Source organism: Neopelma chrysocephalum, unplaced genomic scaffold, assembly GCF_003984885.1.
Source record: "Neopelma chrysocephalum unplaced genomic scaffold, ASM398488v2 Primary Assembly neopelma1_97390, whole genome shotgun sequence".
Classification (NCBI taxonomy): Eukaryota; Metazoa; Chordata; class Aves; order Passeriformes; family Pipridae; genus Neopelma; species Neopelma chrysocephalum.
Genome location: NW_020926031.1, coordinates 3570484 through 3587965, shown reverse-complemented (window position 1 = coordinate 3587965; position 17482 = coordinate 3570484). Strand labels below are relative to the sequence as shown.

The 17482-nt window shown below is 40.8% G+C and overlaps 2 protein-coding genes across 10 annotated transcripts in view; one reads left to right on the top strand and one right to left on the bottom strand.

Annotated features, from left to right (window-relative positions):
* MARCH5 (membrane associated ring-CH-type finger 5) overlaps positions 1 to 8024 on the bottom strand; it is a 28622-nt gene extending 20598 nt beyond the window's left edge. For both annotated transcript variants that reach the window (XM_027672403.1, XM_027672404.1), the window contains exon 1: positions 7841 to 8024. In XM_027672403.1, the coding sequence (XP_027528204.1) occupies positions 7841 to 7884 (44 nt within the window). In that variant the 5' untranslated portion in view covers positions 7885 to 8024. The remainder of the gene's footprint in view (positions 1 to 7840) is intronic.
* A 105-nt stretch (positions 8025 to 8129) lies between these two features.
* CPEB3 (cytoplasmic polyadenylation element binding protein 3) overlaps positions 8130 to 17482 on the top strand; it is an 85435-nt gene continuing 76082 nt past the window's right edge. For 2 of the 8 annotated variants that reach the window (XM_027672402.1, XM_027672395.1), the window contains exons 1-2: positions 8257 to 8360; positions 16552 to 17462. In XM_027672402.1, coding sequence (XP_027528203.1) covers positions 8306 to 8360; positions 16552 to 17462 — 966 coding nt within the window. In that variant the 5' untranslated portion in view covers positions 8257 to 8305. The other 6 variants (XM_027672398.1, XM_027672393.1, XM_027672401.1 and 3 more) reach the window with 6 other exon arrangements.

The window sequence follows — 17482 nt, the reverse complement described above, 5'->3', positions numbered from 1 at the left end:
CTGCAAAAAGTGGCCAGAAGACTCCAAAGCAAGCAAATTGCTTTGAACTCCAGAGTTTATATAAGACACTATTACTCAAATTATTCTCAGTCTGTATTTTCTATTTTTTACCAGATAATTTACAGTATAAGAGAACAAACCAAAATGCTCTACTGAAGTCAGTCATCTCGTATCATCCTAATAATAAAATCTGAACAATTTCTGACCTAAATATTACCAAAAAACTGAACATGTCAAGAAAATACATTCTTGAGACATTAATACCTCAAGAACAACAAAAAACAACAATCAAATGTGGCAGACATGGAAAATTTGTCTTTACTCTGAATAAATGTGAACAAAGCTCCAAGATATCTAATGATAACATTGAGTAACTCCCCTCAACACTCTGTAGAATTGACTGCATGAGTCACCAGTAGAACAGTCACAAGCACTCAGCACATGGCCTTTTGTAATTATATCCTTCACAGAAGGATAACTTATGTTGGCACATTTTAGTCCAATAAAAAATATCCACTTTTAAACTAAAGTATTCAGATGCCAGGAGGAGGCATATAGAAGAAGCAAATGAGGAAAGATCAGGAAGGTAAGTAAAGACAACTTTAAAGGTTTAAATAAAGGATCTTGTCTTTTTTCTAGAAAGATGGTGAAGGAATAACTACTATATATAGAAAAAATAAATCACTGAATGCCAGCCCCTCTTGTCCATAACAACTATTATTAACTACCTTCACACTGTATTTTCTTTTAACATGTACACCTTGAAGAAGAGTTGCACAGCCACAGGGAGAAACAGGCAGATACACATCATAGGTTTGAAAAGGAATTTGAATTTGAAACAGGCAGATATATAAACTAAAATCACTAAAATAGTTCATAATTCTCAACAGCAATCACCTGAAAACCTAGGAACAACACTTATCCAAAAAATTTGTTTCTGTGAGAGTTGCTTGCAAACATAAGCATGTATCAAGATTCCATGGTTGGCCCTTAAATCAATAGGTATTTACTTATTTTAGGGAAATTGTTATATAGCAGGCCAGTTTAATTTTTATTTTAATGTAGAAACAAATGAACTGCTGGTCCCAGATTCAATACAACTTCAGTGCAACATTTTTTTAACTAGCATTTAAAAGTGGAGATTTTGATTGGAATTTTTTTTATCCTACATTAGTGTTAGGCAGGAGGTGTATAATCCTTCCCCCAGAATCACTGACACAAAAATCCTGAGCATAAGCACTTTCACTGAACATTAGAAAACTACTGACAGAAAGCATTCATATTACCATTAAAGTAATAGGAGCAAAAAATCTTACAGAAAAGGAAAAAACAAGATCCCAGTCCAAGTAGACAAGAAGTCATCTCAACTTTTAGGTACAGATTTCAGAGCAGGTGCTAAAAAAAGGCTACATGCAGATTTGCTAGAAGGTGTTGGTGGACTGTACCTCCTGTATCAGCACCTCCTGCTCAGTATGCTCATGTCGTGCAGTGCAAACAGAACCCTAATACTGTGCTGTCTTCCTATTTAAACTGGGGTTGCATCTAGACCTGACATCATAGAATTACTGGTTGGAAGGGACCACAGGAGATCTTGTCAGACCTCCTGCCCAAGGCAGAAGGAACATTGAATTCAGACCACACAGCCAGAGCTTTCTCCAGCTGGGCCTTGAAAAAGCCCCCCGGACAGAGATCCCCATCTGCACTGGCCAACCTTTTCCCAAGTTCAACTGCACCAGCCCCCATCCTCGAATGCCAAAACTTTCTCTGTTCAAATTTAGTTGTTCTCATTTCATCTCCACAGACAGTCTCCTGAGCAACCTCCTTGGTAGGTATTGGAAGGTTATTAGGTCCCCCGAAGCCATCCCTTCTTCAGGCTAAGTAATCAGGCAGAGTTCCCTCTAGCTTCTCCTAGTAAGTCATGTGCTCCAGTCCCTTGACTATCTTATGTAATCTCAACAATTTCATTTAGAAACATTAGCCAGAAGCAGTTTGCTTTAACCACTTCAGATTGGATCTTATTCTTCTGCACTGAAGATGAATTTGCAAAGTGTGGTAAACTACAAATGCCAGTAAAAACATGAGCAAGTCATGCACTCTTTTGATAAAGGTAGGTATTACATCCTATAACAAGATACTACTTGACCTATTCTGTGCAGAGAGGAAGAAAGAGATGCATCAAAAAGCTGTTTTTTCACCCTAGGAACTTTCCACCCACTCTACAGTTCAGTAAGGCCTTAAGCAGGTTCAGATGTCAGAAACACCAAACAAACAAGTCCTAAACAGTTGGCATATTCATTACCACTTTAAGTATTACTTAAAAAGATGTTCCAAAATTGAAACCTGAACCTTTTGGTATTTCTCTGTAAATTATTATGTATATATTTATTTGCATCATACATTTGCATTAACTGTCAAAAGTTTTAACTTCAGTGAGCACTTTAAGACACCATGCTAAAGGAAACCATCCCAGTTAAGCACTATGACAGAGGTCTGAGCACTTTTATGTGGAAGAGATCAATGAACAAGGTTTTGTATAGCTTTTTTAGATGAAGCTGATATAACAACTGAAAATATTATTTGAATGCCTTGATAATACAAGGAATACTGAGATTTTTAGAACAAAAAATTATAACTAGTCTCTCAGGAGCTTCCCCACACTTAAATAGGAGGAATAATTACTTACTGTCTGCAGGTAGAAGTTAATTGTGAAGTAGCAATTAAAACATGTACATTTGTTCCTAAGCATATCAAACCAGACATCAAAGCTGGAAATATAACACCTATAAGATGACAGTCAAAAGGTTAAGATAGTTTATAAATAACATGCTGACACCTTTATATTTCAGATGGGCAAAAGGCACTCTACAGGTCTGCATTAAGTATCCACAAACCATCTTTACTGGTAAGACACAGGAAGAACTCAATCTACATAGAACCTTCAGCATAAAGAGAAGTGAAATAGTAAGGAATGTACCTGGGATGAAGCACTAATGCAAAAGCCAAGCTACTACAAAGTTATCATTGTTTCAAACTTTCATTCTTCAAACCCACTCTCCAAGGTGATTTTGCTTTTTCCATCCTGTATAAGTATCAGTTTGCAATCAGTTGGGGTAAAGGCAGGGAAAAACAAACACCTTGTTTCCTTTCCGGTAGAGATTAACCAGCACAGTCCACTCTTTATTCTTATGTTCCCTTCCTTCTAAGCATGCACAACCTACTCTGGAGGAACAACAGAAAGCCAGGTACTTCTAGATGCTGACAGGCTTTGACCAGAAGTCAGGGAAAATCCTCTCTCAAAAAAGAGTTTAATTGTGTTGTGTAGAAAGAAAACAATTCCTTCAGGTAGGACAATGAAGAGAGACGTGCTTAATCAGTGTAAGAAAAACAAACAAACTGTAGAGATGGCATTTTTATGAAAAGCGAAAATACTACATAAATCCTGCTTTGTGTTTTATACTCTGCCCATCTTATCTGGTTGAACTCCTCTCCTAAGCAGAGTTACTCATGTGTCAACTTCAGTCAGGGAGACAACTCACAGTGCAAAACATCCAGTACATGTTTAAGAAGTTCAGAATAAAGGTCTTTAATCAAGGACCACACTGCACTAACTACATTGTCTAGGCTGTAGCATTAACATCTTAATCCAAACTTGTGTATTAAGTTACTAAAGTATCAACACTTAACTGTGACAGTAAAACTAAGTCAGTGCTTGCCCTTTCAAAGAGGGAAGGAAAAGATTCATAGCAACACAAACACCACCCCAAATGCTACCTGCAGTGGAAGTAACAATTGAAAATGATGTACAAAACTACTGCATATGCTTTTTTCTTGTGAAAAAAATTAGCATTGAATCAGATGACAGTTGAGAAAACTGAAACAGAAAACCCATGAATTTACTATTTTGCAACTTTTGAACTACAATTGCTAGCATTTTTCTGATAAATCAGTGTTCTGCCAAAGAGAAAATTTAGTTGCAACAGTATTCCTCTCTTGATAGTATAAGTAATTTCTTAAGCAAACTACAATTCTGCATTTTATTGTTTAATTGCTCTTAAAGTCTACCTGCAATTTTAACTCTATTGTCTCCTTTCAAAAAGGAATGGCAAGGGTAGAGAACAAAAGTTGTACCATGTTGCTCTGGTTTTTATCAAGGAGGGTGCATATTGACCACAGCTGAACCAACTACTATCCACTCACAAAACAAAGTATGCTAATTCAAAAATTAAACCATTCTAAAATTACCACTACACTGATTCTTCAGTAGTACCTGCACAAGCCTTCAACAGATTGTTTATCACATTTTAACTAACATATTTGAATACTGAAATAACAGAAGGCAATGGTGACCATGTTCTGACCAGCTGGCAAATATATGAGAAGAGAGGAGCAGTTGTCTTTATTAATGTAGATAGTATAGGAAGTACCACAAATCATTACCACAGAACATGCTTTAAAAAACAAAACTCCAGCATTCTGAAGCCTTAGCATAAGCAATTGCAAGAGCAATCCACACACAATTCAACTGAAGTCAAGAGAATAAAGCTTAAATATGAGTACGTTTTAGCATTACAGCTCACATTAACAGCATATAAAAAACACGCTCCCACATAATTTCAAATTTTAATGAAAATTACTATAATTCTGTAATTTATACATTAAATCAACAAGAATAAAGGGATTAAAAACAATAAAATAATAATAAAATCTTAGCATTTAAACAGACCACTAACCCCTGCCTTTAAGTGTAGACATTAGTCCAGGAACATGGCCCTTTACCATAGATTGAAAAGAGTTCTTGCAGAAAAGAAACATATTTTAAGACTATTATCTGGAACTGTTATTTAAACCTGAACAAGAAGAAAAAAATTACAAGAGGGATGGAAATTCCAATTTTGAGGCTAGAAAAGATCATAATAATCATATGGATTAGTTCCCTAAATGCTGCAGATGAGACAACTCCACAATGTAGTGTTACTTCACAGTCATGCTTCTTGTATTTACGTTGTAGCCAATCCTTCAGCCAGGCATAAAATCCTTAGCTAGAAATTTTGAGGAACAAACTCTTTACATCTTAACACCTTCTTTGTTAATAAATGCATGGTTTGCTTCCAAACTGAAATTATGCAAGGAAAATAAAGGATGGAGCACAAAATATATCAAAGATGGACAAATCCCAGGCAACGATGTTGAGATGCTATCAAGATGGTCCTTACACCGGAGAAATCCAAATTGCTATATTAAGGAAAAAAAACAGTAATCACATAGGTGTACAATCTAAGGGTCTAGAGAAGAAGCCAACTGTTCTCTCTCAGAAATACAAAACTAAGAACTTGCTCTGAGAGCTCTGACGCTTGTATACAAAGCGCATACATTTCGATCTACAGCAACACCTTACTCCTGATACAACAGCACATCACCACTCTCAGTGGTCATCTAGGTAGTGGAAACAGAAAAAAAACCTTCTTTTTCTCCTCCTTAACTATTAGAATCCAAATGAAAGTCATCTTCACTGGAAAGCTACTTTCTGCATCCTTCACTAAGAGATCTGAATTTCATTTAAAAGTATGCACTTTGTGTTAAGGTATAATGCATTAACAGTTACTCTTAAGCTTTTGTACATGTATTTTTGCCTCTTAATCACAAAAACAACTGTCTTCATGAGGAAAAAAGATAACGGGATAGAACAGGCATTTCCATGCCTCAGAATCCCTACAGATAATTTATCCATGGGTTATGTCCCACAAGGCAAACTACTGAGGGTTTATCACTACAAACAATATGAAAGCAGTTATGTACAACCTTCAGAAATATCTGATGAATAAAAATTGGTTTCTTCGAATGTAACCCCGCTCCGTAAACCCAGTATAGAACAAAAAATTATTTACACTGACTGCATTTTGAGGTCTTGGTTACTCCAAAATCCTTTTATTGGTATTGTGCTACACCCTGAATTAAATTCAAATCCTTAATACTTGGCTCCTTCTTACCATTACCACTTCTCACACTCCTGTTTCTAAAGTTTTCTACACTAAGCCCAATGAATTCTTATATAAAAGCTTCAGCTTCGCTTCATACCTCCTTTTACTCTACCTAGGTACTTCAATTTTTTTCCTGCTGCCCTTGTTATTAAGAAAGTCAGGGACACTTTCCAATTGTTTTAGATATCAAGCTACTTCAAGTATACTGGAAAAAAATCTTTAAAAAGGGACAGAGATACAAATTACAATTTCACAAACTTGAAAGGATACAAGAATGTTAAGTGTACATCAAACCTCACATCTCTATTACAGGCAATTGATGAACAGTAAACTGGTTTGGCCACTAGTTAACTAATTTCCTTTTTTTAAATTAACTGTTTAATCTAACAGTTTGTCACAACACAGATTATACACACCACCTTTCAGCCACTTCCCAACAGGGTGAACTAGGACTTCATGGATACAACAGCAGTAAGGCATCCGCTCAGAATATCACAGGTTCCTAGAACTCAAAACCACTAAATATTATATATTACTGAACTACAAACTTCAGGATGAAGATGAAATTTTTTGTTTGTTTGTTTAAGAGAAGTTGACTCTGCAGCACTCTTCCTGATCTATTCCTCTCTCTCTCCTTTCTCCTACAAGATAATTCTATCATTCTCCTCTCAGTTCTTTGTCTTCCTTAACTCTTCCCTTTTATTCCCTACATCCACAGGAAGTGTATCAAACTGAATGCTTTCCCGATAGCACTGGATACCTCCCTGTTACTTCTTGGAAATCCACTTGCTGTTCTTGGCTGCCAGCCTCCTTGAAAGGCATAGTTCTAAATTAAAACCTAAATCATCCCATCGTTCTCTCTCACTTTCAGTTTTTCTAAAACACAAAAAACTTTCCCTCCCTCCCGAGCTCACTTTTATCCTCTTTCTACATCAACCTGGAAGTTCTCATCTTCACCTTCCAGGCTGCAGTTCTACCCCTGCCCAACATGGTTTATGTCTCCATCACCTGCCTGACGACAGCCTGTATTTCACTAAATACTTTTTCCTTAGAGATAACCTGGAAAGGAAAAAACCACCAGGATTCTTTTTGCTTCCTTATGATGAAAACTTGACAGGTTCATCAATAGAAGCCTGATTCCTTTTGGGTCCCCACCTTCTGAGATACCAGGCTATAACAACTGCAATAAGAGGTTATCAATGTGGTTTTATTGTCTGTAGGAACAGGTCACAAGGGCTTTCTGGATGACTCAGAATTACACATAAAGAATCTGAAGTGATCAGTGGAACAGGGTAAAAGTGCTATCTATTCATATAAAAGCATAAAGAGAAAGTAAGCGTAATAGATTTTAAGAGTTACTAAGCATATAACTATAAGCACATAAGCATAGTCAAAATACTTCTAAGGTTGTACTTTTTAACAGCACTCCAAAAATCAATTGTTAAGCTTTCTTCAGATCATAAAACCAGCAACAAAACACACCAGACAAGCCTCGGTCGTCTTGTGGTGCCTCATTTTACGTGCACGTCAACGCCTTCCATACCCACAGGCCCTTCCAGACGCCGGGACACGGCCAGCCCTGTGCAGCCCTGCACCTCCGCCAGAACCCACCGCAGCCCGGACACACCTCCTGCCCACAGGCCCTGGAATGATCCCCCCCACAACACCCCGCCTTGCGCTGATTTACATCTGCACTCGCCCAACTTCTCCCAGGCCACCAAACATTTTAGAAGACAAAAAAGCGAGACCGGACCCGCCGCACCGGCCCAGGTCCTGCCCCGTCCCCCGGAGCGGCCCCAGACCCGCCGCGGGGGCGCGGGGGGCCCACACGGGCGTTCCCTCCCCCCGGGCCCTGCCCGTACCTGTCCATGGTCTGCGGCAGCGCCAGGCCCGTCTGCTCGGCCATGGCCCCGGGCGGCGGAGCGGGCCCAGCCGAGGGCCCGGAGCCTCACAAAGGCGTCACGCGTGCGGTGGCGGCGAAGGTGGAGCGACGGAAGGCAGCAAATCCGCCCTTCCGCGGGGCGGCTCCTCCTCCGGCGGGCGGGACGCGGCGCGGGGCCGGTGGCTGGGGCAGGACGGGGCGCCCGGGGAGAGCGGCGAGCGCTGAGCGCAGCTGCCCGTCACCGGTGCTCGGCAGCGCCTGCGCCACAGGGAACGGGCGGCGTGTCCCGGAGCGCCGGGAGCTGTAGTCGTGCCGCCGGGAGCTGTAGTCCTGCCGCCGTCCTGCCGCCGGGAGCTGTAGTCCCGCCGCCGGCGCGGGTTTAAAGGTCCGGCGGGGCGCGTCCCCTCCTCTCCTTCCCCTTCCCCGCAGTGCCCCTGCCCTGCCCATGTCTCTGCTCGCCGCCGTCGCGCAGTCGCTGCCTGGCACCGCGCGCGGGGCAGGTACGGGACCGCGGGGGCTCCGCGGGGGGAAGGTCCGCGCCCGGCGGCCGCCGCCCCCCCCCCGCCGCCCTCCGCCGCCGCGCCGGGACCCCTCACGGGAGGAGGGAGGGAGGGAAGGAGGGAAGGAGGGAGAAGCCGAGCCGCCTCCTCTGCCCCCTCCCCGCTCCCGCAGGACGCCCTCGGGGCAGGAGCATCCTCCTGCACGGCCCCTGCCGGACAGGTGCAGGCGGCCCCCCCCGGCTCGGCCCGCCGGGCCCCGGGCCCTGCCTCGGGACGGAGGGGACCTGGCCCGGTGCCGGCCCCGACCGAGCTGCCCCGAGGGGCGGCGGCTGGAACGGTGAAAGGGAAGTTAGTCCGTGCCCGTGGGTAGTTGTCAATGACAAGGACAAGCACCCAGCGCCCTTGTAAGTGCTCTCGGTGCTCGGCGTAGGCCCGGTGACCGCTCGCCACTGTGTGCGAGTGGGGTGAGGCGTGGGACAGCCGGTGGTAATGGCAACGCTCTCAGCTGGGCTTGTGGGCGTGCTTCCAAATGGGGAACAAGTCCTTCTAATGTGCTTTTAAAATTTGTTGTGTGTTCAGAAGTCAACATAGAGCATCACAGTCTGGAAAACTGGAAATTTAGAAGTTGAAAAGCCTTTAGAGAGCAAAGAGGTGGATAGCACCTGGAGGGAAGTTGCCTTTCCATTTACCTCCACCGTGGGTATCTGTCTCCTGCCCTTGCGTCATGTTCCCCAAGCAAAGGGCAATGTCTTGTTTTTCAGAGGCTGTTGTGACATTGCAGATTCTTGGAAAGGTTAGCTAGTAAAGATCAACTTTGAACTTTTCAGGTTATATTTTTAATGAATAGTAATAAGTTTTCTTACATGAAACTAGTTCCTCATACCTTGTGTAAATTACAACTTTGTTACACTGCAGTTGCTATACAAGGTAGTAATTTACAGGGCCAAGCATGGGGTGCAACTGTAAAGCTGCATGAACCTACATGTGTTCTTAGTTGAGACCAAGCATTTGCATGGTGGATATACGTGTCTATAGAGGTCAGGTAGAAGAGGAAGTGAATATACTGGATTCTTTGACTGCTGCCTTAGCTAGGGACGAATCAGTCTGGTTTTGAGAGTCTTTGTTGAGAGAAAAGTGTTGTCAAACGGTGTATAAAACATCTAGGCTTGGATTTGTAATTTGCATTATGTAGGGCTACGCATAAAGGTAGAGAGGGTGTTGTTTGTTTTCTAATTGCTACAAATATCATAAACAGGACTGCTGAAGTAGTTACAGTGATGTAAATGTTCCTTATAGGAAGTATGTATAGAAATGGGTAGGAAAAAGGTGTCAACATCCTGTCACAGAAAATTTATTTTGTACTTATCCTTGGGACCATAAAATTCAGTGTTACTTGATCTGCTGAGGAGTCTTGGATGTACAGTGGCTTGAGTAAACCATATGGGCATGACTTCCTGGAATAGAACATAATACACTCTGTCCCAATTACAGCTGTTTGTGACATGTAAGAGCAATATTAGATACCGAGCATGTCTAGTTCCTATTCTTGGTCTAGACTAAGTGCATTGTCTATTGTCCAGAACACTGATCAGCTAGACTAGCCAAATGTTTTGGGGTTTTATATTTATTATAGTTATTTTTTTATATTTATTCTCAAGTGTTATGAATAGAAATAGGGAAGCTGATTTTATTTCTAGGATTATGTGGTTTGTGCAATTTCTGTATTTTTGCTCTGGAGTTGGAAAGATATGCTAGCTACCTGCCATTTATGATAAAGGTCATGATGAGTAATAATGACTGTGAACTATACTTACCTGAAGAAGTAGAACCAGAACCCAGGATCACTTGGCTACCATTTGAGGCTAAGGAACGGTCTATGACAAAGGTGGCTACTTTGCTCTACCACTGGCACAAGGAGGTATGACAAGACTGGACAAAACTTGAATATGAGGTCAAATAGTGAACACTTGGTAGGTTTGGACTTTTTTTTTTTTTAATTCTATTTTTTCCCCTAACATGAAAAAGCAAAAACATAATAGGATACATAAAAGCATAAGTGAACAAGCATTAATGGTTTTAAGCTGAAAGAGGGTAGACTTAGACTGAATATAAGGAAGAAATGTTTTACAGTGAGGGTGGTAAAACACTGGCACAGGTTGCCCAGAGAGGTGGTAGATGCCCCATCCCTGGACATGTTCATGATCAGGTTGAACAGGGCTCTGAGCAACTTGGTCTAGTTGAGGATGGCCCTGCTCATTGCAGGGGGTTTGGACTAGATGGTCATTAAAGGTCCCTTAGAACCCAAACCATTCTATAATGGCAGACCTCTTAATATTCCTTAAAGATTCTGAAATCTAAAAACTGATTTGTGCCTTTTTATTGTTTAGGAGTCTGTTGGACAGCTTGGGGTATGTGTTCTCCATTGTCTGCTCTTTTCAGAATCAAAGTGTGATCCTAAAATATGTGTATAACCAACTGTTTCTCACTGCCATTGTCCAAGCTTGCTTGGCCCCGGCAGATGAACCTTAGGATTAAAGGGTGGGCTCAGTTCAGCGCAGGCTGTGTCTCACCTAAAAAATCCATTGCGCAGGCTGGAAAGGTAAAAGACCTTTCCCCAGATCTTCGTTCGCGAAGACTGGCCATTATTATATTATTATTATTATTACAATCGGAGAAAAAACCCTCCTTATTCAGATAGAGGAAGAGTTGTCATTCCACTCTTATCTCCTTAACAAGACTGGATATGCAGCTGGTCTATGGTCTATTCAAATTCTTGCTTTATTATCCCCTACAATCTCCTCCTTCACTCTCCCTCATCCTGCTTTTCTCTTAATTTTCTTTCCACTTCTTGATCTTTGTGCTTCCTTCTTTTCATTGGCAATTTCCACTATAAATCTCAGGTTGCCTCTTGCAGTTTTTTTCTCTTCTAAAACTATTGCTTCCCATATCGTCCTTTAATAGATCCTTCTTTGTTTCTTCCTTCTGCTTCCATGGCATTCATTGCACTGTCTCACTCTGTCATCTTTTACCTTCACCTGGTAGTACCTGCATTTGAACCAAGAGAGAACTCTCCTGGGAGCAGACTCGGTTTCACCACTGCAAAGTGAGGGAAAGTGGTTGCTACTAATGGAGATGTGCCAGAGCTCAGCCTCCCTGACACTAGCTGGAGGCACCAGCCATTTTGAATTAAGTAAAACTGCACATTGAAGGCAAGTAGAGAACTTAATGAAAATCACCAAAAGCAATATAAGCTATTTAGGGCTTAAAATTGAGTCCTAAATTTGGCCATGAGATTTACTGCAAAATATCAACTTTTAAAATGCTAAATTGTTTGATAACAATTTTATACAGATTTAAGTTTAATAAAGAAGTTGACAAGCAATTACTGCAAGAAAGATATGGAGGTAGATTAAATATTTATCTGATTATTTCAGTGAGGCCTGAAAAAGAGGAAAAATAATGAAGAAGCTGTACCTTAATACAGTTCTTTTGATGTGACAGCATTAAAACTGTTGAAATTATTCACTGTTTTCAACAAAGCTAGGTAATCTGGCAATATCAGAGTATTCTATTTTGGCAAAACTAAATTTTAACTATGATAGTAATATGTAAAATTAAACTATAAGATCAGTTAGGCATTTTTCATCTACTCATTTCCATTTTTTAAAGAGACAAAGAGCCCTCAATTAGGCTAAAATGAAACTGATCTAAACTGAGAAAAATGTTTCTACAACAAAACCTTTTTCCAGTAGCATAACACTTCATTTCAACTGTCAAGCTAGTTTGAATAGTCCCTTTCTGTCAAAAAGACTAGCATGGTTTGTTAGTCATAGTAGGCTTAAAGTGCTTCATAATGAATTTCTTAAAATAAAAATACATTTAATACAATGTTAATTGAGTTAGCTAGGCTTATTTTGGCCTTCTTACATTTGTTTCTTTGGAACTGGCCTGGGTCACGTAACTCAGACACCAGATTGAATCAAGCTCTTATGTTCTGATTTAGCTGTTATTATTATCTTTTAACTTCTAGTTATGAGAGAGTTGGTCGGTAGAAACAAACAAAAAAGGCTTTTCTGTTAGTGGTTAGTCGATCAAAAACTGTATTTGCATCCTGATTTTCTTTGGTTTTGGAGTGCTTCTCCTTATCCTAATGTTTGATCCGCAAAGGGAAGCTGTCTCCTGGGAAGAACTGACAGAATCAGTGCCATCCACGTGAATCCTCAAATCATCTGAAAAGCAATAATCCAGAAGTAAATAGGGACATAAAGGGGAGATATAGAATGCCGAGAGCCAGCCCTGTGATAGCTGGGATAGTTCATGAAATTAAGTCTTTTTAATTGCTGTAAGAAAGCAGTTTTCCTGCCTTAAATGATTCAGAGTAGCATAAACAGGTTAGAGCAAGTGTTGAGAAACTCTTAATTACAGCATTGATTTAGGGCAGGCAGACCATACAGTCCAACATAAACAGACTGCAGAAAGCAGAGACATAAGTGTTATAAAAACTCACTTTCAACTGCTCTATTTTTTTCTTTCTCAGCTTCAGTCTTCTCTCTTTCACCTACAAAGCTATGCATATTTCATCTTTTGAAAATCAGCCTACACTTTTATTAAACAGTTATTTTCACGTTTCTGATTTCAACTAAGTAATATTCATACAAGCATTAGTATTTGGTCCTGAATAATTAGTATTATGAATAATTACCCAGAATAAATATACAGAATGGGCTAGTGCAAAACAGAACACAAGTGCCAAGGAATGAAATTCTGAAAACTTTACCCAATCTACCTTAATCATCACAATATTAATATATTACGAGAGGAACTCCTGTCAGGCTATATATTTATGTAGAGCCTGGAGATATGTAGATAGTAGGTAGTGAAAGGGAGGTGGTTGAAATGTGGAACCACAGTGCACAGAGTAGATGAAATGTTAAATAGTAAAATTTGCACCTTGCTTTTTTTCTGAGCACCTTATTTTTCTTGGTAGAATTTTCAGTGTAACAACAACTCAGTAATGAAAAAGTCATAACTTGGAAATTGGAAACTATTCAAATAGTACAACTTTTCACCTATGCACTGATTTTGATTTGTTTTAAATTTTCATACTTGACCTACTTGTGTTTGAGTTTCAGAATATTTTGAGAAATTATACTACGTGATTATTTAATATTTTCTTCAGCTAAGGAACATGACACAATCTCCTTTGTAATAGCTTTAAATTTTATAGCTGATATGAACTTATAATTATTTTTTTATACTAGGAGGTTGGAAGGGAATTTTTGAAATACTAGAACTATTTATTTGTCTAGCAATTGTTCTGAATAGGTGGCTAATTGATCTGGGCTTATAAATCAAACTGTTTAAAGCTCTTACTTAGTTCTTCGTTTTCAGCTCAGTATGACAGATATTTTCTCAGAGGTGGTGATTCAGATTGCAGCAGTTTTCCCTGGAAAGAGGGAGAGTGCACATTTTTTTTTTTTTCCCTTTCGAGCTCTTTTCCTTTCAGGATAGGCAGCAGTGAAATGCTGTCTATAGATAAGACTTCAACCCCCATGATTCCTTGGGAGAGCATGCGCTGAGAGCTTCCAGTTGTCAAAGTGCTCTTGCCCGAATGGTCGACTATTTGTCATATAGCAAACCCGAAAGAAGAAAATAAATATACTGTCCTTTTATTGATCTTTAAATACAGAAAATCCAAAGGTAACTGTTCCTTAAAAATTTCTGTGTTGACTGCGTGGGTTACTGCATGCAAACAGAGCTGGTATTGCTGTGGGGATATAGATTTCCTGTACTGGATTATAAATTTGTAAAAATACTTACACCGGCAAATAATCAAGAGGTGCTGCGTAGTAGTCCAACATTAGACATTGGCTGGCCTGTCTTTCAAAGTCATTTGTTATCCAGTGTTTTTCCATTCAGACTGGCTTCATTCATTAAAGGTAGGTCTTGACCTTGACAAGAGGGTTGAACTGCACAGTGATTTTTACCTTTAAGAAGCAATGTGAAAGGGAATGTGAATCACGGTCCTTAGGATAAAGTTCAAAACCAGCTAGCTAAGTCAAGGTACATATTTGAAGCAACTGCTGTGCTAGCCACTGTAGATAACCTGGTGACTAACTGATTTAAATATACTTTATTGACAACAGAATTTTAACATTTCATCTGCTATGTTTTTATCTCTAAATGTATTTTTATACTGATAGCTCAGAACCAGGGTAGAGGGATACATATAATCCTTTTCTCTCTCTGATGTGGAACCGTGAGTAGTTTTATGTAGCCTTAGGAGCAATAGTGATTTTCAGTAGAAGTGAAGCTAATGGAAAGTTACACAGAGCTTGGTATGTTCTGGCTTACTGCAGTATTGCTTTAAACTGCCTCACGAGGTTTTCTGCACTCCCAGCAGCAGCAGCAGCGCTGCCTGGTACAGATGCAATAGTTTAGTCCATCCTTCTTAGCAGCTTGCTTTAATGTTGTCTCACTGCTTAGTCTGTTCAGGAACCCTTGCTGCTCGGTTTACATATTGAACTGCTAAATAAGGGGGAGCATAAGCAGTAACTTAATTGATAGCAGGAACCTCTCCTAACATTCATGTTAACTAAAATGTGTGTGTCAAAGAGATTTAAAAGAAAGAAAAAAAGAGACAAAAAATGTTAGATACACACAGACCATCTGAAGACCGCTGATATCAGGAAGGACAGCGTCAACAATTTCATGCTTTGCCACCTTTCTTAAACAGTCAATCGATTTGGCTTTACTTTGTTACCTTAAAACAACAATCCTAAAAATGCAGTCTTAGGCATGTTCATATCATATGATTAACTCAATAGAAATGCAATTAGGTATCCAGCGATGGCCATCTTTGACATAGTCACTCAATTAAACTGAGTGATTTGGGGCTCATTTAAAATACTTTTGAGATTTAGAATGGTCTCTTTAGTTGACTAAAAGCCTGCAAAATGTTGATGTTCCTGTTGTGATTTCATACAATTGATGTTAATCGATGTCTGTATTGCATTAGTACTATTGTGTTTCAAAACAATAATAAAATTATATCATCTTTTCATATGAAGCACCTTTTCTAGCAGATGACTCAACTATTCCACATATACTTTTTAAAGCTTAACCTTATGTATTGATTTAAAAAAATAATTTGCATCACCAGTCTTTGTCTTGTGCATATAAGGATGTTTTTTAACATGCAGCTATGTCTATATGTTAGGTATTTCGATTTTCCCTGGGTTTATTTTTCATTTGAAAGCAACAGAAACATCATAGTCTAGTAATAGCTCTAAGATCTGCTTATTTTGACCTTATGGTTTTTTAATGAACAAATTACCGATGATTTTATATATATATATATATATAAATAGAGCAAGCAGATGACTGCTTTAATGTAAAATAGCATTTTACACGGAGAGACCGTAAGGTCACGAAGGCAAATAAAACACCCATCGGAGGCTTTGTACGTGAAGTGTCTCCACCCCCCGCTCCCTCCCTTCCCCCGGCGTGGCCATCGCCCCTCCTGCCCCGAGCCGGCAGGGAAAGGGCAGGAAACGATTGTGCAGCGAAGAACCTCTCCCGTATCAGTGCGAGCTGTCGTGTGTGCTTTCTCTCTGATAAATCTAAATCATTGAAAGCTTGTTTGTTAATTAGGAAAAATCGGTACCCGGCTCCTTTAAAGGTCCCCTAATAGAAAAGGGGGTGGAGAAGAGCGAAGACTGGTGTCTTTTTAACCTTGCTGAAGGACGCAGCAGTATTTATTGACGTATGCAAATAACCAGGGGGAGGAGGTGGAGGAGGAGGAGGGTGCTTGGAAAAACAGGAACCAGAATCAGTTTCTCATTGCAGGGTGAGAGCTCTGAGTTCCGGTGTAAGAGAAAAGAGACGTGGCGAAATTGCTGTATATCTCTGCCCTATAAGCACATCTCTCATTTAGACTGAAGGGAAACAAGGCATCAAAAAGGGTGAAGCATCTTAAAAAATCTTTTAAAGGCAATCTAGCACGATCAAAGGTTACATATTCCTAAATGGGGGAGGGGGAAGATTACGGGTTTGCCTTGCACTTTGCTGTAGCATAGTACTAGCAATAGGGCGAGATTTTTGGCTGGCAAATGATTAAAACAGACTGGTTTGTGGTATGAATGACAATGTTAATAATCTGTCTTTGTGGTTTTTTCCCCTACTGTTTCAGCTGCGCAAACCATGCAGGATGATTTACTGATGGACAAAAGCAAAGCCCAGCCCCAGCAGCAGCGGCAGCAGCAGCAACAGCAAGATCCAAACTCAGCAGAAGCCCCCTCTACACCCATCTCGTCGGAGACACCCAAACCAGAAGACAACAGTTCAGTGACTAGTATCGGCACATCGGCTCCTTCCCAAAATAGCAAGGAGAAGATGCAGATGGAGTCTCCCATTTTGCCTGGCTTGAGCTTTCACCAGCCTCAACAAGAACCTGCAGCCGGCACCTCCTTGTCTCCCTCCTTTGGCAGCACCTGGTCTACAGGGACCACAAACACGGTGGATGATAGCTTTTTCCAGGGGATTACTCCAGTCAATGGGACAATGCTTTTCCAGAATTTTCCACACCATGTCAACCCTGTATTTGGTGGCACTTTCTCACCTCAGATTGGCCTAGCTCAGACTCAACACCATCAACATCAGCAGCAGCAGCAGCAAGCCCAGCAGCAGCAGCAGCAGCGGAGGTCACCTGTAAGCCCTAATCAGGCACCTTTTGCCCAGAGAAATGCTGCTTACAGCCATCAGCCCATCATGACCAGCAAACCATCTTCCTCCTCTGCCTCTTCTTCTTCCTCCTCCAGCTGGAATAACCATCAAAATGCGGCTTGGAGTACACCTTCCAACCCTTGGGGTGGGCTGCAGGCTGGTAGGGACCCTCGAAGGGCAGTTGGAGTGGGGGTCGGCGTGGGAGTGGGGGTCGGCGTACCATCCCCCCTCAATCCCATTTCACCCCTTAAAAAACCGTTCTCCAGCAATGTCATTGCCCCTCCGAAGTTCCCACGGGCTGCACCCTTAACCCCCAAATCCTGGATGGAAGACAACGCGTTCAGGACGGACAATGGCAACAATCTGTTGCCTTTTCAGGTAAATGACTACGTGCACCT